Source organism: Urocitellus parryii, chromosome 2 (genome assembly GCF_045843805.1).
Source record: "Urocitellus parryii isolate mUroPar1 chromosome 2, mUroPar1.hap1, whole genome shotgun sequence".
In the NCBI taxonomy this organism is placed as follows: Eukaryota; Metazoa; Chordata; class Mammalia; order Rodentia; family Sciuridae; genus Urocitellus; species Urocitellus parryii.
The window spans coordinates 38,132,705-38,159,664 of record NC_135532.1 but is presented as its reverse complement, the minus strand read 5'-3'; the positions used below and the strand labels follow the sequence as shown (position 1 = coordinate 38,159,664).

The 26,960-nt window shown below is 37.1% G+C and overlaps 2 protein-coding genes across 10 annotated transcripts in view; one reads left to right on the top strand and one right to left on the bottom strand.

The window, feature by feature from the left end:
* Phf11 (PHD finger protein 11) overlaps nt 1-10,451 on the top strand; it is a 28,114-nt gene extending 17,663 nt beyond the window's left edge. For both annotated transcript variants that reach the window (XM_026393656.2, XM_026393655.2), the window contains exons 5-10: nt 1,503-1,552; nt 3,828-3,889; nt 4,933-4,999; nt 5,641-5,772; nt 6,616-6,687; nt 8,748-10,451. In XM_026393656.2, the coding sequence (XP_026249441.1) occupies nt 1,503-1,552; nt 3,828-3,889; nt 4,933-4,999; nt 5,641-5,772; nt 6,616-6,687; nt 8,748-8,902 (538 nt within the window). In that variant the 3' untranslated portion in view covers nt 8,903-10,451. The remainder of the gene's footprint in view (nt 1-1,502; nt 1,553-3,827; nt 3,890-4,932; nt 5,000-5,640; nt 5,773-6,615; nt 6,688-8,747) is intronic.
* The window catches only part of Rcbtb1 (RCC1 and BTB domain containing protein 1), a 42,821-nt gene continuing 25,711 nt past the window's right edge, over nt 9,851-26,960 (bottom strand). For all 8 annotated transcript variants that reach the window (XM_026393665.2, XM_026393667.2, XM_026393663.2 and 5 more), the window contains 5 exons: nt 26,514-26,704; nt 23,655-23,781; nt 21,810-21,961; nt 21,077-21,207; nt 9,851-13,785 (listed from right to left, as the gene is read on the bottom strand). In XM_026393665.2, the coding sequence (XP_026249450.1) occupies nt 13,645-13,785; nt 21,077-21,207; nt 21,810-21,961; nt 23,655-23,781; nt 26,514-26,704 (742 nt within the window). In that variant the 3' untranslated portion in view covers nt 9,851-13,644. The remainder of the gene's footprint in view (nt 13,786-21,076; nt 21,208-21,809; nt 21,962-23,654; nt 23,782-26,513; nt 26,705-26,960) is intronic.

Here is a 26,960-nt window from a genome sequence, read left to right as displayed (position 1 = left end):
TTCCAAAATAATTTTAAATGAGTCTGAGCAAGTTACATTTGTTGCTTGAGACATTAGGACTGTACTTTTTATTTTTTTAGTTGTAGATGGATACAATATCTTATTAATTTATGTGGTGCTAGGGATTAAACCCAGTGCCCCAGTGGTAGAGGCAAGCGCTCTACCACTAAGCCACAGCCTCTGTACTTTTTTTGTTGTTGTTGTTGTAGATGGACACAATATTTATTTATTTTTATGTGGTGTTGAGGATCGAACCCAGTGCCTCACACATGCTAGGCAAGCGCTGAACCATTGAGCCACAACCCCAGACATTTATATATATATTTTATTTAGAGACAGAGTCTCACCGAGTTGCTAGGTGCCTCACTAAATTGCTCAGGCTGGCTTTGAACTCACAATCCTCCTGAGCCACTGGGTAACAGGCATGCGCTACAGCCCAGCTCAACTTTTGTACTTTTTTTTTTTAATGTTCAATTTGCTAAGAAACTCATAGGTTGTGCTCAGATTTCACTTTTTTTTTTAACTTTACAAAGGGCCAGTTTTATATAACTTTTTTACAAAGACTTTGAACATAAGATCAAAACAAAAGCAATTGAAGTCATGACTCTCTTAAGAAGTTGGGGAAAACTCACTTGAGTTTATATTAGAGCTAATGAATTAAGTCAATGAAAAATGTGCTTGGAAGAAACTTGAGTACTTGGGAAATGAAAGTTCTCAGAGATTACCAGAACCTAAAGCAGGGAAGTAAGGGGCTAGCTGGGTATTGCTGGGAAGGTGGCATAGAGGTGGTGGGACCTCGTGGAAGATGGGAGGAAGCACAGCATCCTGACCATCAGCCTCAATAGGAAAAGAAGGGAGAAGTAGCTGCAACTGAGACAGAAGAAATGCAGGAAGAAAACAGGATCTGCACAGTTCTCACTTCATCTCTAGTAGGTTAGATATAAGATCTGGAAATCTGCCATTAATTTTTCATAAATTAATGTGTGCACTTTTGTGTATTGTTGAAAATCAAGCTTTGTGTAGTCTCGTGGAAATTTTCATGTCTTAGAAGATTTTGGATCTTTAGGTATCTTTGTATAGTCAAATGCACCTAACCACTGAGTATGAACCAGTACTGTTCAAAGACTTCAACTACTCCTTCAGAGAACATAATCTTTTTAAGATTCAGAGGGCAGAGAAGATATCTAACAGACTCATCCGCACTTGATGTGGGTTAATTTTACACTGGTTTAGCATTTCTCTTTAAAAGTTAACACTGAAGGGGCTCAGAGGTAGAGCACTTGCCTAGCATGCTTCAGGCACTGGGTTCAATCCTCAGTACCACATAAAAATAAGATCCTGTGTCCATGTATAACAGGAAAATAAATATTTTAAAAAGTTAAAATTTAAAGAGTAGCAATTATGAAAATTTAGTACCTTTTTAAATCACAAGGAAATTGACATTGTATTTGAAAACTGTTTATTAAAAGATTTAATGATTCTTTGGAATTGCATATTTTCAGGGTGTTATGCCAACATCATGCTCCCAGATCACCAACCAATGCTCAGAGTGGTAAGTCTCTACAATCTCAGTATTGTGGGTTTAAAGAAAATCAAACATTTATATAAGACATGGAATAGTCATTTACTTGCTTCACTGAATTAAAATACAAATTTTTGAGTCAAAATTGTACATACCTATAAAATTTGTCAGTTTCTCTGTGCACAATGTGATATGACATTGAATCCAGGCTTACTCTACCACTGAACTACATCTCCAGCCTTTAAGACAGGGTCTTACTGAGTTGCTTAGGGCCTAAGTTGTTGAAGCTAGCCTTGAACTTTGATCCTCCTGTCTCAGCCTTCCAACTCACTGGAGTTAAAGTGTGCCACCATGCCTAGCTTGACTAGTTTTTTTTTTTAATGGTGAATTAGACCTATTCTGGCAGTTCTCACCATACTGATAGGACCAAACTAGACACCGTAAAAAGTTATGGCTTTTGTGACTACTACTTTCCTGTAAGAATATTAGAATTTTCAGTAGGTAAAATTAGTAAGGTGTCATATACTTCCTGAATAAAAACTTCCCAAAAATTCATGGTTAGCATTTCATTTTAATTAAGGTAGAATAGATCCTATCTGGAGTTATGGGATGTACATTCATTCATGAGTGCCTTCAGTGTACTTTCAGAACACCAGTGTTTTACTAGTACTAAATACAGAAGGTTCGCCGTGACCTGGAGTCAGGACGTCTCTGGAAAAGACTTAGTTCTGTGTCATGCCACTACATTTTATGGGGGCAAAAGGCACTCTCTGAACAGTATCTCTACCCTTATTTTTCAGTCATTACCCTTTTAACTGAGGAAATGCCATAAAGAGATTGCTCTTAATCAGTGTTTACTGATAGAGAACAGTTAGTTTTAAAAAACATAATGTGGGGCTGGGGTTGTGGCTCAGTGGTAGAACGCTTGTCTCACCTGTGTGAGGCTCTGGGTTCGGTCCTCAGCACTAAATAAATTAATAAAATAAAGGCACATCAACTAAAAAAAAAAAAAGGAAATAATCTTGGGCTATTGGTGTAGGTCAGTGGTTCAGTGTATGCTTGACATGTACAAGGCCTTGGGTTCCATACCTGGCACCACAAAAAAGAGGATGTAAATGAGTCCTTTCCTCAGAGGAAACACTTGTTCTTTTGAATTCTTCCAAAGAATGTTTGTGTAAACATACCACTAATATGCATTGCTTTTTTCACTTGCTATACTTTCAAGATCCTTCTGCATAAGCTTATACACTTGTGCTTATACACAGTATTCCATGAGACAGCCGTACAATAGAATTATTCTCTGCTTGATGGACATGTAGGTTATTTCCTACTACATTTAATAGTATTTAATATTTTCTACTACATTTAATACCATGGTTAACCTTGTTCCCCATACATCTTTGCCTCCACACAAACTACACTGTAAAGTAAAATTACTGATTCAAAGAATATAAACAAACTCTGGATAACCTGTGGCTAATTATCTTCCATAGAGATTACATCTGTGGTACAGTTACCCAAATCACTGCAAATATTGTATATTAAACATCTTTATCAGTCTGATATGTGAAAACTTTTTACTTTGTATATCTTTTCACCATATATTTTTTTTTTTTTTTTTTTTTACTCAATACCTTTATTCCATTCACTTTTATGTGGTGCTGAGGATCGAATCCAGGGCCCCACGCATGCTAGGGGAGCGCTCTCTACCGCAGAGCCACTATCCCAGCCCCTCACCAGTTGTTTTCTATGACCTACTTTATTCACTTTTCTATTCAGTGATTCTGCTTCCTGAAGAGTTCTCCATATACCAGTTTTACTACTCAGTTATTTCCTTTTCATATTCACTAAGATCATTTTATATTTTAAAAATTAGCTCTTTAGGGGTTGGGGTTGTGGCTCAGAGGTAGAGTGCTCGCCTGGCTTGTGTGAGGCACTGGGTTCGATCCTCAGCACCACATAAAAATAAAATAAAGACATTGTGTCCACCTATAACTAAAAAATAAATATTAAAAAAAAGCCCTTTGGGCTGGGAATGTGGCTCAGGCGGTAGCGCGCTCGTCTGGCATGCATGCGGCCCGGGTTCGATCCCCAGCACCACATACCAACAAAGATGTTGTGTCCGCCGAGAACTAAGAAATAAATATTTAAAAAAAAAAAAAAAAAAAGCCCTTTATTCTGTATGTTGAAAATGCTTAGTCTGTTTGCTGGATCTTTTGACTTTGTAACAACTTCTGGCTTTTCCAAATTTTATATGTCAATCTTTTCCTTTATGTATTCCAACTTAAGTGATTTATATTTTTAGCTGATGGAGTAAAAAGAAAACGAGGAAGGAAGAAAAGACTCCCAACAGGCATTCATGTACCGGTAATTTGACTTAAATTTTCTTACAGCTTTAAATTTCTTAGTGTCCTTATTTAAACCATTCTGAATTTCAGGTGAAATGTACTTTCCAACTCACTGGAATAGACAGCAGCTTCCTTTGAGTTGTCTGACTAGATAAACCTGAGATTGTGCCTGAGGATGCCCTTTTGGGAAGAATCCCTTATTTAGGAAGCTTTTAGATAATTCTTAATGATGAAATTAGTAAGGAGAAGCTGGAAGTTCTGAAGGAGACATTATTCCCACAGCTTCTGTAAAGCATCCCCTAACACCAAGTTAGAACATCTGACTATAGAGTGCTTAGGTCCTTACATGAGCTGAGGGTATAGCTGAGCACTGGTATAGTCAATATTTCCCAGCTACATGATCCAATATAACCTTGTTTGTAATTCTTATAATTTTCTAGACTATAAAGTATATGAAATACTTACAGGATTTTAACTAGTATTAACATCAGCTCATATAAGCCAAATTAATATGAGCCAGCAGCCTCTACTATTTGCTATTATTCAAGAGGTATTTCTCAAGCTGGTGAGGTGGCTTGCCTGTAGTCCCAGCTACTCAGGAGGTTGAGACGGGAAAATTACTTGCACCCAGGAGCTCAAGGTCAGCTTGGGCAACATAACTATCTCAAAAAACAAATATTTCTCCCCCAGCCTCAGAAACTTAGCAAGACCCATCTCAAAAAAATCAAAAAAGGCTGGGGACGAGACTCAGTGGTTAAGGGGCCCTGGTTCTAGCCCCAATACCAAAAAAAAAAACCAAACACACATACATACACACACTTCTCAAATACCTTGTTTTATAACTGGTATGTACTGGATTCAATCCTCAGCACCATATAAAAAATAAAAAAGGTATTGTGTCCATCTACAACTAAAATAACTTTTTTTAAAAATCTACATAAGAATATAAGGCATGTATAATTAAATGCATTTTCCCATTAAAATGCATTTAATTATACACAGTGGATTGGCTTTTATGTATTAAATGCCAACAGTACAATCTTGATTTTTCTCTCCCTTTAGCAACCTGAGACGACAACATTCAATAGATTCATAAAATCAATGAAAGAAAAGAACAGCAGCTCCCCAGGTTTGTGCTCAGCAACAGCTATAACACAGCCTCCAGTACTTGTAAAAACGTTGACTCTTCGGTATTTCAGCCGTTTAGTCCATTAGCACCCCACCATGTAAAGAAGTTGGGTTGGATTGGGCGTTGCTTCTCAATATGAGGATATACTTCCTAATAAAGAAGCTAGTCTTGCCTGAGCTCAGAACCCAGTAATGTGCCACCCCACACACTATTTCTTATAAAATAAGGAGTTTTGTAGATGAAAGACTGGGGTTGTAGCTCAGAGGTGGAGCGCTTGCCTAGCATGTGTGAGGCACTGGGTTCGATTCTCAGCACTGTGTATAAATAAGTAAAATAAAGATCCATTGACAACTTAAAAAAATCATTGGCTAGTAAGGAAAATGACATAGTGATTGACAAAAAAAAAAGGGCAGGTTGTCATCTCAAGGATTTGAAGCTAAATTTTAGAAATTCTTCTTAATTTATATAGTTATTATAAGCAAAGTTTTCTCTTATAACACTTCATTCACTGATAAAGGTGTTGTGTGTTATTTACTAATTATATTCATCAGCCACTAGGCAAGGTTTGAAGAAGTAACCATAAAGTGGTATGATTAGCTGCTCTATAAGACCATTACTTATAATAATGTTTTCCTTATTAGATGCAATTGTGAAAACACCTTTTCTTAAGAAATGTAAGGAAGCAGGACTTCTTAATGACTTATTTGAAGAAATATTAGATAAACTTCATTTGATTCAAGAAAGACTCATGGATGAAACTACCTCAGAATCAGGTACTAAATTTCCCAGTACAGAGACTTTTCACAGACCTAGATGTAAAACAGACGAAATAAGGTAAAAAACATTTTCCCCTTGCATTAATAAAAATTATTGTGTATAAGGTCTACTGTCTATTATAAATCAACAGAATGTAGATAAATTCAGTAGTTTAATTCAAATGCCCTAACAGTTGTGATGTAGTTCCCATGAGTGCACGCAGGTGTGTAAGCGCATTTAGAGCCAAGGTAGCCACATGGTGGCCCCCTGTGCACCTGAATTTAAGTGCTGAGAACAGTTAGGTTACAGTACTGATGTAACTCAAGTTGTTTCCTAAATAAACCAAGTGCCCTCTATAAATAATGTTTACTCAAAATTTAATGTATGGAAGAAATTTAAATGTTTTGATCAATGTGTGTTTTAGTTAAATACAAACTTTCTTAAGTTTCTTGAAGAACTCTTGGGAAAACTGAAGTTCCATTTGTAAGGTATAAATACATAGTTCCTTAGCTTTCTTAACACCTATAGAATAAAATTTGTAAGCTCAGACTAAAAGTTATTTCATAAAGGAAAGCTTTATCTATTATAGGCAGCAATGTAAAATATATACTTATTTGAAAGAATATGTTCTATAGGACAAGATTAAAAAACTAAAACTAATATTTTCTCTAGACCAAGCACTTCTCAAAACTTTTTTTGCTTTAAAATCAATTTGGAGGAATTGTTAAAGCACAGATAGCTGCCCACCCCAGGTTTTGATTCTACATTTCCAAAAGTTCCTGTTTTGGGTTATTTTCTGAAGTGTAACTGCACACATGAATTATTTAAAATTAATACTGAAAATGTTTTTCTCTCTCCAGAGTATGAAGAAATTGGGACTTCACTTTTTGACTGTAGATTGTTTGAAGACACATTTGTAAATTTTCAAGCAGGTATGTGAGTTACAAAAACTTTTATAGATTGAAATAGTATGATGCTATACAGGTAATAAAATTCATTTAAAAATGTTGTTTTATTAAATGAAAATAGCACAGCCCATTACAAAAACAGTATGACAGGCACAGAAGAAAAAAACAAATATATATACATAAATAGATACACAGGAAAACAGCACTCAGTAGAAAGAGCAGTTTCTTATAGGTATTGGATTGTAGTAATTTCTTTTGTCTGTTCTTTTAATGCTGAATTTTCCAAATTTCCTATATACAAATACTTTAGGGTTTAATGAGAAGAAACTCATTAGAAAGGAAACAACAGGCCTTATAGGTGTGTGGCACAATGGCACACACCTATAATCCCAGCAGCTCAGGAGGTTAAGGCAGGAGGATCATGCCAGCCTCAGCAATTTAGTGAGACCCTAAGCAACTTAGCAAGACCCTGTCTCTAAATAAAATATAAAAACACGGGGATTGGGGATGTGATAAGCGCCCATGGGTTCAATCCCCAGTACAAAAAAATAAAATAAAAAAATGTCAGGTTTAGTTCTCCCAACAAATGTAATCTCTTCAAATCTAATATCTTATGAGGGGCATTGTGGATAATTCTAAAGTTCATAAGAAAAAATTAGAGGGGTTGTGGTTCAGTGGTAGAGAACCCACCTAGCATGTGTGAGGCATGTTCCATCCTCAGCACCACATAAAAGTAAAACATTGTGTCCACCTACAACTAAAATATATATATTAAAGAAAGAAAGAAAATAGTCAAGATGTTTTTGTAGAAGAGAAACTTGGGGTATTTCAGTTGAAAGGAGGGAGACCAATCACTTGTTGAGTCTTGTTCACAGACTGAAAGCTCAAGCCTTCAAGGCTTTCTACTTATGATTGTGATCTGACCTTTGTCAAGGCTGCTGCACACAGGAGGCAGGTGGTGCAAGGCACCTCCCAGGGAGGAGTGGGGGATCAGATTCTCAGGTAATCTGATGTGAATGGCTGCCCCTGACCCTGCACAAGACAGTGCCCTATAGATGTTTTTGTCAGGAAATGGTACTAAGACACTAGGTTTTCCTTGAGAAAACATATAGTTCATATCCCTATCTAAACATACACAACTTTCACACTTGAGTTTTACATTATACATTTCTATTTGTAGTCTTACTACATTTATAAGCAACAAGAAAAAATTTTTTTTTAATTTACCCCAAATAATATCTTTCAGTCTGCTAATAAGAGTATCTCTCTTTTTCATTTAAGGTAGCCTTTAAAATCTTCTAGAAATCTTTTTATGGGAGACTTATCTTACTCTTTCATATGACACAGTTACATGTTTAGAACCTGCCAGTTGTCACACTGGGTGGGATGGTTGGGAGTCCATCTGTTATAGTGCCGTGCAGGGATGCAGGGCACCAGGAGACACCACTTGGAACTGCATGAGAACCAGCTGAAAAGGCTCAACTTTGACACCACACTTGATATTCTCTAGCTTAATTTAGCCTTAAAAATGTATATAGTTAATTGCAGGTGTGTGGTTGTTCTGAAGATGATGTATTTTAAAACAAATTTTAAGGCTTTTAAAATTATATTGTCTTATTTATGAAGCCTTATGAAACAGTATCTTCTTACTCCACAATAAAAACCTACTTCTAAAACAAAAAGCTTTTATATAACATTAATTGGATGCATCTTTATGAAAGATTTGCCCTTATCCTAGCCACATTCTCTCTCCAATTATCAACTTTCAACAAATGCACATAGCATAGCAAGTGAGTTATATAAGTGTTCAAGTTTTCACAGATAAACAATAGGGATTTTTTCTGCCACAAACTCATAAAAAGACTTACCAGCTTTATGGGTGATAAATGCTGGAATCCCAACCTGAATGAGAAGAGGAAGCCATCAGAAAGAAACCAGTTTCTACTCACAATACTCTATAGTTTTTCACTCAAGGCACAAGCATTGTGGACTACGTACTTGCAAGTGAAAGAGGCTAGAAACAGCACATTATTTCTCATGAAACCACTGAATAATCTAAAGTCACTTTATTCTTCTTTTCAAAGCAATAGAGAATAAAATTCATGAATCTGAAGAAATGCGGCAGCAGCTGAAGGAAGACATTGAGCTACTTCAGGATTTAAAACAAACCTTGTGCTCTTTTCAAGAAAACAGAGACCTCAGGTCAAGTTCCACTTCCGAATCCTCTCTGTCTTCCTAAAGACCATCATTTCTTAAGCCAGTGGTCAGGTGAAACTGCAAGTAGCCCCTAAACCAGAAACCCAGCCCAAGAGCCACACACCTTCAGCCCATCCCTCTCTGGGGCCCAGACTATATCCCCACCAGCTCTTAAGTTCTTGCTGATTGGCTTTGCCCACTGGATGGGACTCGTAACAGTATTCCACTTATTCTGAGATTACTTTTCCTTCATACTACTTCCCAGTTTAGCTACATCTCACTTCACACCATGAAAGTATAGGATCTCTGATAGCAGAAATGATTTCTGTGGTTTCTCACCATTATCCTGCTGTTTTGCTCACTGTCATATTCCCAGCACTTAGTCTGCTCAAGAAACATTGGTACAATAAATGCATCAAAATCCATAATTTTTGAGACTAGTTTCAGCCCATAATGGCTCTCAGATAGTAATAGATATGTATGTACCACTTATACCAGATTTACCTGTCTTCATGTCAGTCTGCTTTTTAGAAATCTCTTTTCAGCCAGTTATTATATGACCATTTTATCATCTCCTTTTAAATTTGTTCTTTTTAGTTATTCATGACAGTAGCATATATTTTGACATATCACACATACATGGAGTGTAACTGCCATTCTTGTGGTTGTGCATGATGGAGTCATACTCGTCGTGTATTCATATGTGAACATAGGAAAGTTACGTCCAATTCATTTTACTGTCTTTCCCATTCCCATCCTTCCCTCTTCCCCCATTCCCCCCTGACCATTTATCATTTTTGAAACACCAAAATCTAAAGCGAGGCTATTAATAAGAACAGAAGTGGGAATATATAAGAATGAAGAAAAATAATAGTTAAAAGTTTTTTTTAGTCTAACAATACACAATTCAGATTTTTGTGCCCATACCACCACTGACTGCTGTCATTCTCCCATTTATGGTTCTAAATCCCCTGACCTTTTTTGGGGGGGATGGTGTGAGGGGCAAATACTGGGCTAATGCATGCTGGACAAGCACTCTAGCTCAGAGTCACAGCCCCAGTCCCCTCCACACACACACCCCTTTTTTTTTCTGAGATAGTCTTGCAAAATTACCCAGGCTGACCTTGAATCTGCAGTCCTCCCACTTCAGCCTCCCAGGTGGCTGGGATTACAGGTGTGTGCCATCACACCGAACTGAAGTTCTCTGAATCACTACCATGCTGCATGTCAAAATGGGTTTGAATGGAGTCCCCCAAGCATAAGTAATCAAAAACATCTGTTGAAGAAAGATTATGAAATAGATAGAAAAAGACACTCCATTCCCATTTTAATGGCAGGTCTAGTCCAAATCATTACCTAAAGGACAAAAGACTAAATAAATCAGTAGTTTTAAATCTAGCTGCACACTGGAATCAGCTGAGGACCTTTTAAAAGTGCAGAAGCCAAAATTATTCCACCCAAGCCTTGCTGAATAAAGACTTCCCCTGGTCTAGATGAGACTAATGTTAGCTTCCTGTCCCACTATGACATCTTAAAGCTTATGTGACTAATGATTTTGAAGTCATGATCTTTATTAAAAAGCACTGTCTCTACTTTCAAATTTAATCTGTCATTCACAGTAGGTTATTTGGCACAATGGAGCATCCTATATTGGGGGTCATAAAGTCAGCAACTGCTAAAACAGACCTGAGGGTGCTTCCACCCCGTCATTACTAAAACACCGTAATCAAATCACTGAATAGATCTGAGCCTAATTTCACTTTATGAGACAAAACGTGACCACTAAATAAGAAAAGGTATGAAGCACAGGGTACAGTGCCTGGCATTTAGGTGATAATTTTTGACTAATAGTCACTGGTTCATTATCTCCATTTTAACCAAACAAACTTGCTTATGGTAAGTTCTAGAAGGTTCATTAGCCCCAACTTCTTAAGCATTTGCTCACGCCACTTATACCTGTTTTAGAAATGAGCTAAAAGCACCATTTTCCCCTCTTCTGCACAGACCATCTTTGTTCAGAACAACTCCTTGTCATATTAACCCTATTTGGTTTTTTCTTATGAAAAAATATTCATATCTTATTGTGTCATTAATTCCTAACCTTATCTCCCTTCCCCTAAAAACTTATATGCCCCCCTGGCAAGAGGTATTCTTTCTTTCATTTATGAGCGTCCCAAGAGGATTCAGACATGACAGTTCAATTGTACTATCTTTCAACAGGAATAAAGTTCCTAGCATTTCTGTGTGGATACGAGAATCAAGCAATGAACATGTTCACAGTTCTTATTCTAGCCTTCTACCAGCTAAGAATTTTACTACTGATTTTTTAAAACTGTGATAAAATATTTGTAATAGAAAATTTACCACCTCAACCATTTTTAATAGTATACAGTAACATTAAATAAATTCATATTGTACAACCGTCAAACAACATTCATCCAAAAAAAACTCATCTTGTAAAACTAAAACTGTACTCAAACAACTCATTCTCCCTTCCCCAGCTCCTGACAACTACCCTTCCATTTTCTGCCTCTGAACCTGACTATTCCAGGTATGAACCTTATGAATACGATCACACAGGATTTGTCTTTTTGTGACTGGCTTGTTTCAGTTAGCCAAGTTAATCCATAATGTCCCACATATCAAAATTTCTTACTCGAGGCTGCATACTGCAGACTTCTAAGTGGGGAAAAACAACTCTAAGAGATGCCTGCCTTATCAGAGTACTTTATTAATATCATTTTAAACATTACATAAATACCACTTGTATACTAGAGTATCAAACATTGTTCCAGTAAGAAGTCCAAGAGTACAGTAGGGATATTTTAAGAAATGTGAACATTTTGGCTTCCGTTATTACATCAAATGAAATAAAAATCAATTTAAAGAACAGTTTCCATCTCCCGCTATGATTAACAATAAACCAAGTAGTAGAAAAATAAGAGTATATTTAAAAAAAATACTCAAGTACTTTTTGAAGGACATGTTCTCTTCACTACCATACACACTCATACAAATTAGTAATCTGAGAAGTGGTTCTTCACCTGTATTAGGAATTTGGTAAATATTTGCTGAATGAATGAACTATCTATGGATCTGGATCTACCACTTCATCTTGTGCTTTTTGAAGAAATTTTTTTCAAGTAAGTAATAGTAAACATACTGAAGTTCTTATTTTGTTCAAATCATAATCCTACAGAATAGTAATTGTTAGAAATACTACCCATTATAGCCAAATTAATGTGCATTCATCAATATAGCAAGAAAAATTCTATCATCGTGCAGAACTAATTTTAACTAATTTACTGGGCTTCAGTCACTTGTGATATGATCCAGAAAAAAGGGATGGGACTTCTAAGGTTTGTACTTATTTTGCCTATCAACAATTGTCTTTGGAGCTTCACTCTCCATTCACCCTAATACACATATTTAAGAACAGTGCTAAAATAGTAGCTGCAACATATTTTCTCTCTTACGAATGTAGCTCTGAAAACAAATTCAGGTGTTAAGTTCACAGGGTCCTCTCTAAGCAGGAAACTAAGAGAGTTCACACGAATGGACAAGAGTCCATGGACCAGAGAGCTAAACAAAGTTTTGTTCTTAAAGCAAGCTCAATGAACATGTGATAAAAGTGAACACTGTTATATCCCAGAGTCACATTTCATAACCAGACCAAAAGATAATAATTCTATCTTGTGTATAGGATCTTTGTTGAAAAAACATGATCTTGGGATCCCTTTAAATTCAATTCTGCTAAATAGTATTAGCTAACACAATTAAAAGAGGAAAATCCCAAATTGAAAGACGGTGAAGTTTCAAAGAAGCCAGTGTGTGATGGAATTTGGCCTAGATAAAATAAATGAAGCAAATTCCATTTCTCCTTATAAGAAAGGTGATTTTAAAACCACTTCTTCAAGTCATCATAGCAGATCTGATGATTTAGCAGCTCTAGCAGGAAGGCAAGAGTATATTAATATGTGTCTTTTTTTTTTCTTATGAGTGAGCATTTATAGGGGAAAAGGTGAAGGGGTGATTTAAATCCCGTTTTTCAAATTCATCCTTACTATAGTGACACACCATGAGATAAGTAGTAGAGACTCATTAATAAAACATTCACCCTTATCCAAACAAAGATTCTTTCATTATTAATTTTTCATGGATAATTCTATATTACTGCTCCTGGTTAACCTAGAAATTTACTCAATTACTTCAGTAGATTTAACAACATTAAATAAGTTAAATGGAATATTCTTTTGATATATCTTGAAGTTTAAAAAGCCATCAATAGTGAATACACACCAACCATACTTTCACACAATTCTAACCGTCCTTTACAGTAAGGTGCTGACCGGCAACTAACAGCAGCACTTCGCCTACCCGGCCCCCTGCCCTGCTAGTCAGCACTGTTAATTCCCGATGAGCCTCCGTGTTCTTTTCACAATCACAGCTCCTGATATTAAGGGGTTGTACTATATGACCCAAGAGAGTTCTCAACAACTTCCTTTTTCAAAGTTCCTTTAAGCTAAATTTTCATCCTTTCACAATGTTCTAGCCCCAATATAAGAAAGGTCACATTTAAAATATACATATCTGGAAACAAGTTGTTTAAAATGGGCTCAGGAAAAGCCAAATATCCTTCATATATTCCTACAGAGAACTGTCTCAAGATGTGATAAAAACCTGGTGGGTTTTACCTGCAGAATCACATCACCCGTAGAGCACAAGCTGGACACATCACCAACAGTGCCCCCAAAGCACTCACACAAACCCCAGCAGCCTTGGGCTTCAGTTCTTAAAGGCTCCACATTTACTGGCTTTAGCAATGAACTCCTTTAGCAGAGGACCATCCATTTGCCAAAATGCTGCCGTCTGTGTAACTTCTGTCAAATGATTGATGCAAAACTTAAAGCAGAATTCTTCTAAATCCTGGACACATACAACAAAAATAAAAACAAGAAGAGGCCTTTGTTTATTAACTTTAATTTCTTCTCTACAAACCCCTCATCCCAGCTTGCTCACCCTCCCCCAAAACACTGATGGAGAGGCCAAATCCCTTGATGATTCCCCAGACTCCAGTGTGGATCTGTCACCCACTCACCCACCCACACACTGGGGTGGGGGAGAGCAGCAGTCTTCCCTGGTTACCATAGTCCAGTTACACTCAAGACAGTGTAGCACAAAGCCAAAAACCACCTTAGTTCACGTTTTGTTATGTTCAAGAAATCAGAGAAAAGAATTAAGATGTGAGGTTAGTTTAAGGAGACTAAATTTTAAGAAAGAGAAAATAGATAAAGATTTATGGTTAACCTAAAGTAATATATTAAAAATCTCCAAAACTTCCAATTGACTTTTGCACTCTAATAAAAATCACTTCATTTTTAAAGCCACAAAGAAATGTAATTTCCACACCACACACTTACCAGGAAGTCAACACCAGAGAAATATATTTAAATAAATTGGATTTTTCAGGCAGACAACTGGGAAGTCACCCGCCTACCAACATTCAGAAAAAAAGTAATATATACAAGTGGGAAACCAGAACGATTAAAACCTTGATTTCTGTCTTACATATCCTTTCACACCCCACAAAACTCTTAATATTGTTTATTCCTTCAAATGTTGGAACAAAAATTTACTAAATTAGGCACCTGGAATGGATATAAGAAACTAGATATACATAGTAAAGCAAATCACACTAAAACCTCTTAGCAGAAACAGCTTTTTTAAAAAAATGTTTTAGTTTTAGACACACAATACCTTTATTTATCTTTATGTGGTGCTAAAGATCGAACTCAGTGCCTCACCCATGCTAGGTGAGTGCTCTACAACCCCAGCCCCTAGAACAGCTTAATTTTTATAACTTGGCCCCTAGTTAGTTGTATACTGAAAGTCGATAACTCAAATTCAACCAAACCAGGAACTTTGCATTTGAACTGCAGGATCTGGACTTTATATTTCCAGCTACCATTAGGAGGGAATTTTAGTTCCCACATAAACAAGGATCTCTTTTTTGCTCTCAGTGTAGACCTCTGCTAACAACTATTTCCTATGTTAAGGGTCCTCTGTCCCTGACCAAAAAACGCCCTAAGCTCAGAATTAAAACATAAACCACAGCAAATATGTTATTAGCCAGCTGGCTGCCTAAGTTTTATTTTCCAGATAATTCAAAGTATATTTGAACTGGGCATGGTTGTACACGCCTGTAATCCCAGCGGTTATGGGATGTGAGCCAGGAGGACCACAAGTTCAAAGCCTGCCTTAGCAATTTAGCAAGGCCCTAGGCAACTCAGTGAAAACCAGTCTCTAAACAAAATACAAAAGGGCTGGGGACTTCAGGAAAAGCGAGGCACTAAGCAAATCAGTGAGATGCCAGGGCTGGGGATGTGGCTCAGTGGTTGAGTGCTCCCTGAGTTCAATCCCTAGTACTACCCCACCCCCCAGAAAAAAGCATACTTGACAGTACAATCTCTGGAGCCTATTTTTTTTTTTTTTTTTTTTGTACAGGCAATTGAACTCAGTGGGTTGCTCTACACTGAGCCACATCCTTAGACCTTTTTAATTTTTTGAGACAAAAAAGTTGTCCAGGTTAGCCTTGAACTCGTGATCCCCCTGCCTCAGTCTCCCAAGCTGCTGGAATTACAGACATGCGCCATGACGCCTGGCTTTGGATCTGTGTCTCTTAGAGACTCTCAGTGAACTACAACTGAATTTGTATTATAATAAACTAAAATGCGGGCTGGGGTTGTAGCTCAGTGGTAGAGTGCTAACCTTGCATGTTTGAGGCACTGGGTTCAATCCTCAGCAACACATAAAAATAAATAAAGTTAAGGTGTCCATCTACAACTAAAAAAAAATTTAAAAAACTAAAATGCAAAACAACAAAAATATTCCTTCTCAGATGATTATTCAAGGATGAGCACTGCTCTCAGCATTACAACCCAGTGATTAAAAAACAGGCTAAATTATTTTCCACGAGTACATAAAAGTCACATTTTAAATCTATCTTATTTAGTAGTCAAAAGTAGTGAACTAACTTACACATAGCTTGGGAAGAAGTAGCCAGTCATGAGCACAGAAAGTTCTTCATATATCAGATAAAAATCTTTAAATATTATACTTTAATAGCATAACTTCAAATTCACAGGAAAAGAAAATACACTAAATTCTGGCATCATACCTTATTACTTGTAAGTCTACTACTTGGAATTCAAGATCTTTTCAGAATATATGAAAAGTGGGGTAACTTTTTAATAGTGCAAAAACTGCCTTGAACATAGGACTTTTTTTTTTAATATACTACATTACAGGTATATAAATGGTGCTAATTATAATTCACTTCATACGTTTATGAAAATGCTTCTATCAAATTGCCTTCCCTGCCGGGCACAGTGGCACGCACCTGTAATTCCAGCGACTCAGCAGGCTGAGGCAGGAGGACCAAGAGTTCAAAGCCAGCCTCAGCAATGACAAGGCGCTAAGCAAGAATTCTTCTAAATCCTGGATACATACAACAAAAATAAAAACAAGAAGAGGCCTGTCTCTAAATACAAAAAAGGGCTAGGGATGTGGCTCAGTGGTCGAGTGCCCCTAAGTTCAATACCAAAAAAAATGCCTTCCCTTCCCCACCAATTAGTTTGAACTAGTGATATATCTTGATATTAATAAATGTTTAGCAGTTTCAAATATTAAAAGTCAAATTACAGAATACTGAAAACAACATAAATCTAATTTAATAAAATAACTGAACTTTGGCTAAGGCACACATATGAATGCATTAGGAGATAAGAGATTTGAGCTTGCAAGCTCATTTGCCTCAGAGAGTGGCATAGTTACCACACTAACTTACCAACCAAGGCCTGAGTCAGTTAACCTTTGGGAGGTCACTTAGATAAACATCCTGATGAGACCACAACTTTTTTATTGGGGAGTGGAGGGGTGTTACCAGGGAGTGAACCCAGGGCACTTAACCACTGAGCTATATCCCCAGCCCTTTGAGACAGGGTCCTGTGAAGTTGCTTAGTGAGGGGCCTTGCTAAGTTGCTGAGGCTGAGTTTGAACTTGCAAACCCCTCAACCTCCCAAGCTACTGGGATTATAAGCATGTGCCATCATGCTTGGCAAGGCCACACTTCAATATCATAAAAACCTGCATGATCTGTTCATCGTATTCTGCAACTAAACAAGAAAGTATAACTCTTTGCCAAGTAATAACACAACTATAACAGGACTGGTGGGCTGTTATATAAAGCAATCCCAACAAAGAATCATTTGACCAAAAGAGTTTTTAAAAGTTCAAGAGAGAATAAAAATAGATTATGGATTATTTAGCCAATAGATGATAAAAATTCATCATAAAAGGAAATGGAATAGGGAAGTGGAAAGAATGTAAAATGGAGAAGTGTCATATAATATTCCTGGTATCAGAAACTAAATCTTGTGACATTCTGTGGTGAATTATTATAAAGTAGTTTTAAAGCAAATCAAAAAAAGTATCAGGGCTGAGGCCGTATCTCAGTGGTAAGGCACTTGCTTAGCATGTGTGAGGCACTGGGTTCAATCCTCAGCACCACATAAAAACAAACAAAATAAAGGTATTGTGTCCATCTACAACTAAAAAAAAAAAGTATCAGATCTACTGTAATTGGCGATTACAATAAATCAAAAACTCTAATTATATATTCATTCCATATTTTTTTTTTGGTACCGAGGATTAAACCCAGGAGCACTCAACCACTGAGGCACATCCCCAGCCTACTGTATATTTTATTTAGAAACAGGGTCTGAGTTGCTCAGCACCTCACTTTATGCTGAAGCTGGCTTTGAACTCGGGATCCTCCTGCCTCAACCTCCCAAGATGCTGAGATTACAGGTGTGCACCACCTCACCCGGCTTCATTCCATATCTTTAAATGTTTAAAATTATTTCCATTATATGCACTCTGAAAAAAAGTATTTTCTCTCCACATATTTTCTTCAGTAACAGAGAACTGATGATCTTAATATTCGCAATTTAAAAAATTCTAATGCAGACTTTTAGAGTACTTACCTAGCATTAAAATTCCAAAGCTAAAATAATCAAATACTAATAGTTGTGTAGAAGACCAACTTGGACTGAGTGAAGACAGGATATCTCGTGTCATAGCCACCTTCAGATATACTCCAGATTGGGGGCAGGGAGCAGGATCACCCACCACTCCTAACTCTGTCCAAAGCTGTTGCTGATTGCAGAACAAAACCCACAAGCCATAATTCTATAGTTCACTTTATATCATTTCAAGTATAAAAGGTTTTATTTTGGGGAAAGTATATAAATGTTCTATCATGTGAGAAAAAGGTGCTTTTCTCCTGTGACAAAAAAAAAACACTTCATGACCTATAGATCTGGAAAAACTTAATTGAGCCCCCTAAGATAAAATGCTAACCGTCTAGCTTTGGTATTAAGCTTTCCAAGGCTCAGATCCAAAACCACCGTCACAGAGTCCTGTACCCATAACTTATTGCTTCCCACCCAAACAAAATTGTGGACAGAAGTTGCTCAGCAAGTAAGGTTTTTTGGAGAGTTCTCTGCTCTGGTAAAATAAATAATACTTGCCAACTATTTCTCATCACGTTCAACTACATGTAGGTTTTCCTAAAAAGAAATCAGTATAAATACTAAGCATTTCAAGAGTTTTATGATATGGTACTGAACTATCTTAATATTTTATTCCCATTTTCTCCCTTGATGTCAATATTTATTTGGGTCTGTATTTGGGGATACTTAAACAATCATTCCTCAAGTCCTTCATAAAACTCGGAGAAAGTTTGATAATGCATTCATAATGCGAGGGCTCTAGCTTGATTTTTTAAAAATCCTTATAACTACTGAGTCCACACATTTTTGTGTACATTTCCTTCAAAATTATCCTGTCAAAGGGGACATGGAAGAGCCACAATCACTTTTTATAGAAAACAAGAAATATGAGAAGCAGGTAGCCTCCATCTTCCTAGCGTTGTCAAAATTAGTTCTTGAAGTTAATTTCCAATCTGACTCATTAGCAGCTTTCAATCAACATTTTATATATAAACATATATGAATATGTATATATATACGCACACACACGTATACACACACCTATATAAAGTGTGATTTTCTTGTACTCTATAGTTGACTTATTATATTCTATAGTATTAAGGAAATAAAAAGTAAAGGCACATTAACCAATTATAATTAATTATAATTAATATGATACTCATATCAAAAGCTTAAAAATATATCATAGAAAGAAGTAATCATTTATCTCTTATCTTTTCTCAATTCTCTAATTTTTCTTTTTTACATTGAATATGTAACACTTATGGGATTTCAGATATTTTTTAAAGCACTTCTTCACAGTGAGCTGTTTCAAATATAATTCAATCATTTAACATGTACTTTGAGTGCTGGCAGTATGCCCATACTGCAACAGGCTCCAGTGAATCACGTATTATTTGTAGTCTCTCTAAAGGAACAGTTTTCAAAATGTGTTTATAGTTAACATAAGAAAAATGAAAATTAGTAAAGGAAACAGTCGGCTGCTATGAGTAGAAGTGGCATTAGGCTTTTCCTATAAACCTTCTGGGGTAGATTTTAACTGAAGGGAGGAAATTTCCAAGATTTTTGTCTCCATTCAGGTTGATCTGATCAGCGTGAGACAGAAGGTCCTACTACAGGGTATGGAACTTTTGAACAAACAGGAATGTGGGCACACACAGGGGAGATTCTGGAATTAATTGCCAAATGGAGAGGAAAATGCATTGATCCAATTTAAAATTATATCATGGGATGGAAAAGGAATCTAAAGAAACAGAATTTCTAATACAGAGGTTCAAGGTGTCACAGGAAGGTAGGGAAGAAAACTGCTACCTCCATTTTCTACTAGAAACAGTTTATCCTGATTAGTCTTCCATCTACTACTGTCAGGCTGCAAAGTCAGCTACATTTGCCCTTATCAAATATTTACAATCAAAACATAACCCCAAACAAAAATAGGATACATTTTGAAAATGTAAGACGTAATGGTCAACTTCAATCCCTAAGTGATAGATTATGAAGTTTGTCCTCCATTACCTCAAAGGCCACAGCATGGATCTTCGATAAATTCCATTACAGGTATTCCGCCTTGTAAAATGATAAAATACCTATAAAAATAGGCTAATTGTGTCATTTTAACACACCAACCTTAGCTAGACATCTCAGATCCCTCTACCTCCTGTTTTGGGGAGGGTGTTGGGGGGATACTAGGGAGGAGCCCAGAGGTGCTTTACCACTGATCTACATCCCCAGACCTTTTTATTTTTGAAACAGGACTTTACTAAGTTACTGATAATGGCCTCAAACTTGAGATACTTTTGCTTCGGTCTCCCGAGTCACTGAGCCAACAGGCATGAGTCACCATACCCAATATCCCCTCTACCTTTTATTTTCTATAAATTTGTAAAACCAACCTTCTTCTTACTGCATCCTTTAGGAGATACTGTTTCCTGGGGTTCAACAAACATTTACCATCCAATGGCTAACACATGCCAGGCAATACAGTAAGGTACAGCTCCTGCTCATGAAGAGCTTACAATCTGATGCTCTGCTTCTCAATCTCAAGAAAATGCACATTTATATACACAAAATTTAAGACTCCCCAAAGCCCACTAATTCAGACTGTAGAGATCAGAGAATCCCAGATTAGGAACTCGATCCAGTGCAAATACAAACAGAAAGGAGTCCACAGCAAGTTCTTAACACATGAATACTTGTGAGTAATAATCAGACAATGACAGAATTCTGGAGCACACATGGATAAAAATTATATGGCATCCTGGGCTTCTGAAAGGGTAGAGTTGGGGAGACAGCTGTGGGTCTTGACAGACAGACACGTGGACACTGAGAAAGACTAGAAGCTAAAGCTCGCTGCCTGTCAGTCCAGTTGGCTGCAGCACTTTATGTTCCAACCTGCTGCATAGCTGCTGGGACCTCAGTCAGTTAGGTTCTGATCTTAGTTAAGAATGGAAGTAGAGGAACAACCAATTTTGAAACAATGAACAGAAAATAAAGGAGAAAGACCAGATTTCATTTGGATCAGTTGGTTAACGGAATCCCTAACAGGCGAAGTTACTCATTTGTTCCTTGGGCCACGTGAGAGAAGGGGGGTAAATGAGCACAGGGAGCTACAGGTGATTCTGGTTTGCTGTTCACTGTTTTGTTACCTCTGCATCATATCTGACTGCAGCAGAGAATAGTGTAAAGGCATTCTCCACAGTGATTCCTCGCTTGATAATGTGCTGGCAAAGTTTTTTCAGTCTGTTTTCACAGTAAGATGTTGCCAAATCCAAAAGACCTAGAAGTAAAAAGTATAAGAGGTTTAATCTAGTTTATAATAAATTTCCCTAATTTATAAACATATGCATTTAAACATTTTAGTGAACAGTTATGTAGGTAAGTCACAAGTTTCTTAGCAAATATTCTTTTTCTTTTTAAGAATTTAATCTTTATTTTTTAGTTGTTTTTTTATGTGGTGCTAAGGATCGAACCCAGTGCCTCACCCATGCTCTACCACTGAGCCACAGCCCCAGCCCTCTTAGCAAATATTCTGAATTTGAGTATGTAAATTGTCTTACTCCCAAACTCTCCCACCTCTAAAACATACCTCTCCTATACTCATTTTACATTTTCTTCTATAGTTCAAAGGAAGAGGAGAAACGGAATCTCCCTTAATTTTTTTCCAAAATGCAAAGTTAATTAGTAACTTATACTTTATATAAGTCCGTTTATAAACTGTCCATAATTATTAACTATGATAACTATCCAGAACTGTTTTTAAAAACATTTACTTCAAACTTCTTTTAATAACAACATAAAAGCCCATACACCTGGAACTTTTTATATTTCACTAGGCTAAGGCATGAAGAGACATGTTCCTAACCACATGGGCTGAGGTACCTATGGCGTCTTCGGGCGGCAGATCCACAGTGTCTGTGTAGAGGTACTGGAGAAAGGCACGATACACGGGGTAAGAAAACTGGTCTATTTCTATCACCTCCTTCATGTCCTCATTCCAGTATGAGTGGAACATGGATCGAAAGTGCTCACACCTAAAACACATTAGCAAAAATTACCTAAGGTGATGAAGTCAGACAAACTGGTAGAAGAGCACTACTGTTTCAACCTAACAACCCCTTTCTGATCAAGTTTTTTGGCTCATTGGCTATTTTTAAAAAACAGAGTATACAGAAGTGCATTTTAAATAATGAAAATAAATAAATAAATAATTCAGAAATGGGAGTTCAAAACTTTTGGCTACATATTAACATCATTGAAATGATTAATTTTTAATTTTATGTAATTAATTGACTCTTAAAAGGAGTTTAAATGTTAACTGATTTGTATTAAGCTGATTACTGATCCATTATCTGACAGGATAGTTTTGTTTTTTTTTTCCTTTCCGACTTCTCTCCAAGCAACCATCACTCTCTATTTGTTTCTCTGAGTGGCCTGCTCACTCTCTTTCCTTCCCTCCCAGGCCTGCCATAAATGTATCTATAAAACACATTCACTAGCACAGTCACATATTTCAAGAAAACCCAAGCAGGTCTTTTTGATTTGTATTTACAGATCCACCTGCATGAGTAACTGATTCTTTTTTTTTTTTTTTGAGAGAGAGAGAGAGAGAGAATTTTTTAATATTTATTTTTTAGTTTTCGGCGGACATAACATCTTTGTATGTGGTGCTGAGGATCAAACCCAGGCCGCACACATGCCAGGCGAGCGCGCTACCGCTTGAGCCACATCCCCAGCCCCAGTAACTTATTTCTTGAAACTGGATTTTCTTACAGTATAACATGCTTTCATTTTTTGTAAATCATTATTTAAGGTGATATGGTACAAAGGGCAAACAATACTTTCAAAACACATTCAAAATACTTTTAAAAAAAATGGCTCAGTTACATAATTACTCCATCTGAAAAGTTAAAAAGAAAGAGTTGTCTAAGTGGGTGTAATGTACAGGTCAGAAAACTGCAATGAAAGGACACGGGGGTCACTGGCAGAGACAAAAGTCCAGTTCATCTTTTCAGCCAATACTATGGTTCAGCTATGTTGGCCTTAGTAATGAATGGTATATAGCTTCTCAATTCCCCTAAAGTGCATTACTTTGCAAATAGGTTTTTAACTAAATTTCCAAAAAGATGTGTAAATAGCTGTTAGTGTTCTGATTTTACATACCTTTTCTCTGTAATGGTAGCGTCAGAAGCAATAGCCCAGATGTTAATAAATGCATAGTTCCCTCATATTTATACAAGGAACTCTTGCCCTTTACTACAGCTAAAGAACTTTTTCTTTAACTTTTGTCCTAACTATGGGAGTTTTCTAACTGGGATAAAATGGACTTTTAATAGCAAATATGTAATATGTAAACAAATTTTCCAATGTAAACAAATACTCAAGACTTTGTTGTTGTTTGTGGCACTAGGGATCAAGCCTAGGGCCTTGTGCATGCTATATAAGCACTCTATCCCACTGAAATACAACCCCAGCCCAAGATCCTTAATTAAAAAAAAAAAAAAAAAAAGAAATACTTAACACTCCCCCAATACACTTTTCCTATAAGTTGTAGGAGCATATATGAAACTTTCTGATAATAAATGAATTTGATAAGCATCTGCAAAAATATTCAGCTGTGACATTTCTCTCTATTGCCAAGACTACTTCCTTGTAGTATCCATTTTGTGGAATAATAAATGAAAATGCAAAAAGAAAACAAAGTTTCCTAAGTTCATTGAAAAATACCTGATTTTCAAAACAGCTTTATGGACATGAATATATTTTCCATCAATTCGAAACTTGAGATCAGCAGTTTCTGGACTATCAAATTCTTTCTTCAGTGACTCTGCAACTGTTAAAAAGTCTTCATGCTCTGAAGGCAACGAACACACTATTAATATAGAAAGCTCAGGAGACAGATTTAAGATCTGAAAGACTTCCAAAAGATCAGCAGCAGCAGCAGCATGGTGGCTAAATTCAATTTTTGTTTAAGAGAGTTATTTGACAAATCTATTTCACAATATTAAAATAAGTGTCCTACATCTACAAACTACCATAACAATAAGTATTTGGATAAGCCAAATACCAGTCTTACATGCTTAGTCATGAGAAATGAGTGTAAAAAAGATCCAGTTACAGGGTTCAAAAGGCTATAGTAAATCCCTCACAATTGAGGAGGTTCTTTTCTAGGACTAAGAATATGTCAATTTTCTTTGAGTGAAAGACTAAGAACATCTCTGCTCTTTTTTGAAGTGGCAATATTCAAATCAAGGAGGCCTGAAACAAATTTACCAAGTGGTCATGCTAAGCAGTTAGGTTCTTAAGCAGAGACATGGCTTTTCCTAATCATCTATAATCTAAACATTCCTCTTAACCCTAAAAATCACAACCTAGAAACTAAGAAACTAAGCAGATGCACTTAGTAACACGGGTTCAGTTTTACAAGCGACATCACTCAACAAGAAATGCTAAGAACAGAGCAGGGAGGAAGAGCATGAGGAAAAGATTAACATAAAACAGGGAGGAGAGGTGGGAGGGAAAGGGAGAGAGAAGGGAAATTGCATGAAAATGAAAGGAGACCCTCATTGTTATACAAAATTACATATAAGAGGATTTGAGGGGGAAGGGAAAAAAACAAGGGAGAGAATTGAATTACAGCAGAGGGGGTAGGGAGAGAAGATGGGAGGGGAGGGGAGGGGGGATAGTAGAGGATAGGAAAGGCAGCAGAATACAACAGTCACTAGTATGGCATTATGTAAAAATGTGGATGTGTAACGGATATGATTCTGCAATCTGTATACGGGGTAAAAATGGGAGTTCATAACCCACTTGAATCAAATGTATGAAATATGATATGTCAAGAGCTTTGTAATGTTTTGAACAACCAATAAAATAAATAAATTAATTAAAATAATTTTTCAAGTTATCAGCATTCAAAAAAAAAAAAGAACTGTTGTGATGAGGCCATATAAGCAGAACTGCACTATCCTGAAGGAAAGTAAGGCTCCTGAGTGAACTCATGAAACACGTTCTTCACATGTACAAAGGAAGCAAAAAGAAAGAAGGCAGACAACAGAAATAAACTCCAGAGGTCCTCACCGAGCATTGAAAAAAGCTGCTATGGACATTGGAGAAAGGTTTCAACTGCCCACAAGCTGAGAACAGTGGCTTAACCAAAGAGCTCAGCTAAAAACCAGGCTTAACTTAATAAATGAGGACGGAAATATGGTTTGCCCTAGCCCTCTAACATTGACCTGCAGCTCTGCCTCAACCCCACAATGCAGAGCCCTCCTGGCTGAGGACGAACAGTGGAAACTTTCTCAAAAGCCAGTCTTTCCCTGATCCTACGCCTGGATCACTATAGGACCAAAGACAGGAAATGACTGTGATGGGCAGAGTGGAGAGGTGGAGACGGCTATGTCACCATCCTAAACAGAAACTTACCGCCTCTGCATCTGTCACAGGGTGGAAATGACCCTACCCCTTCTTTGTTTCCAGTGACAAGTATAGCACCTTTCAGAGAAGAATTATTCCCCAGAGATCTGAATTCACCATCTGACCTTCTTCCTAACATTCAGCTGAGATCAAAACCCAAAAGGAAAAAAACACTTCTGACTTAGTGGCTGGAAGGGAAAGAAGTCATCTAGGACTGAAATAATCAGCAACCACATTTTTTCCAAACCTAACACTGAAAATGTCACAACACTGTTCTGAAAAGGATGTCTAGGCCATCTTAAGATGCAAGAACCAGAGGAAGCCTTTTATAAACAGGTCCAGTGAGCAGTGTATAGAAATCACAGGACATGTTATACAGCTGCACTTAGGCTACACATGCTACCTATGGATAAGAGCCAAACAGTCCCATTCAGCAAACTAAATTTTTTCTAATCATGTGTCGAGATACACACACACACACACACACACACACACACACACACACACGGGGGGGGGGGAGAGCACTAAAGACATTGACAAAATGAATTTAAAGGAAATGTTCAGTTTATTTCACATTAAGTTGAGCTGCAGCTTAATTTGTCCTAAATGTGCTCTTGCCCTCATGACAATGGGGGTGAGGTGAGAGTGGTGCTTATTGAGTGCAAGATTTTCTTTTGGAATGATGAAAACATTTCAGAACTTGATGGAAATGATAAATATACACTATGAATATACTAAATTCAACTGGATTGTATACTTTAAAAAAATGGTTAACTCTATGTTATGTAAGATTTTTTTGTTGTTGTTTTGTTTTGTTTTCCTTTCTTTCAGACAATCTTGTTATATTTCCCAGGATGGCCTTGAACTCCCCATCCTCTCACCTCAACCAGAGCTGCTGGGATTACAGGTATGTGCCACCATATCCAGTTTATGTTATGTAAATTTGATCTCAATTAAAAGGAAGAACTTAGGGAGGGAAAAAAGAATCTATGGGAATATTTACTGACATCCTTAAATGTGGTTATCACTGGGGAAAAACATTAAAGCAAATGCAAAATAAAACATTCTAGAACCTAAAAGAGCCCACAACTAGCACACATGAAGGAACTGCTATGTGGTCAGTGGACAGTACCATTCTTCCTTGGTGGAAGGAGCCCTGAGCCTTCTTACCTACAGACAGAAGACGCCAAGAAACAGCAGGAGTGGCAAAGCACGCAAACACATCGTCAGTGCAGGAGAAGTGGGTGAGGTGAGGCAGGATCACTGACTGGCCCCGGCACTGGCCCCACATGTACACGTGCCCTCCCTGGGTCTTAGCGGCAGACGTGTGGGTGGAGTGACAGGCTGCAATCTCCACTACCCTGAAAAGTTTAAGAATAACACATGTCACTTCCTTACCACAGAAGCCCTTAGCACACCCGACACACAAAATTTAAAAGTTTATGCTTAGAACACCTCAAAAAACAGCCTAAGACCCAGAAATGCTAGCAGCCATATCACATCAACAAACCAAAAGAGCCCTGTGTCTCTCCTTTCCTGATGGCTTCAGATAAATTAGAATCCCAAGTTAGGATAAATAATATGTACGGTTAAGGAAAACTTAGAAAAGCAGATTAG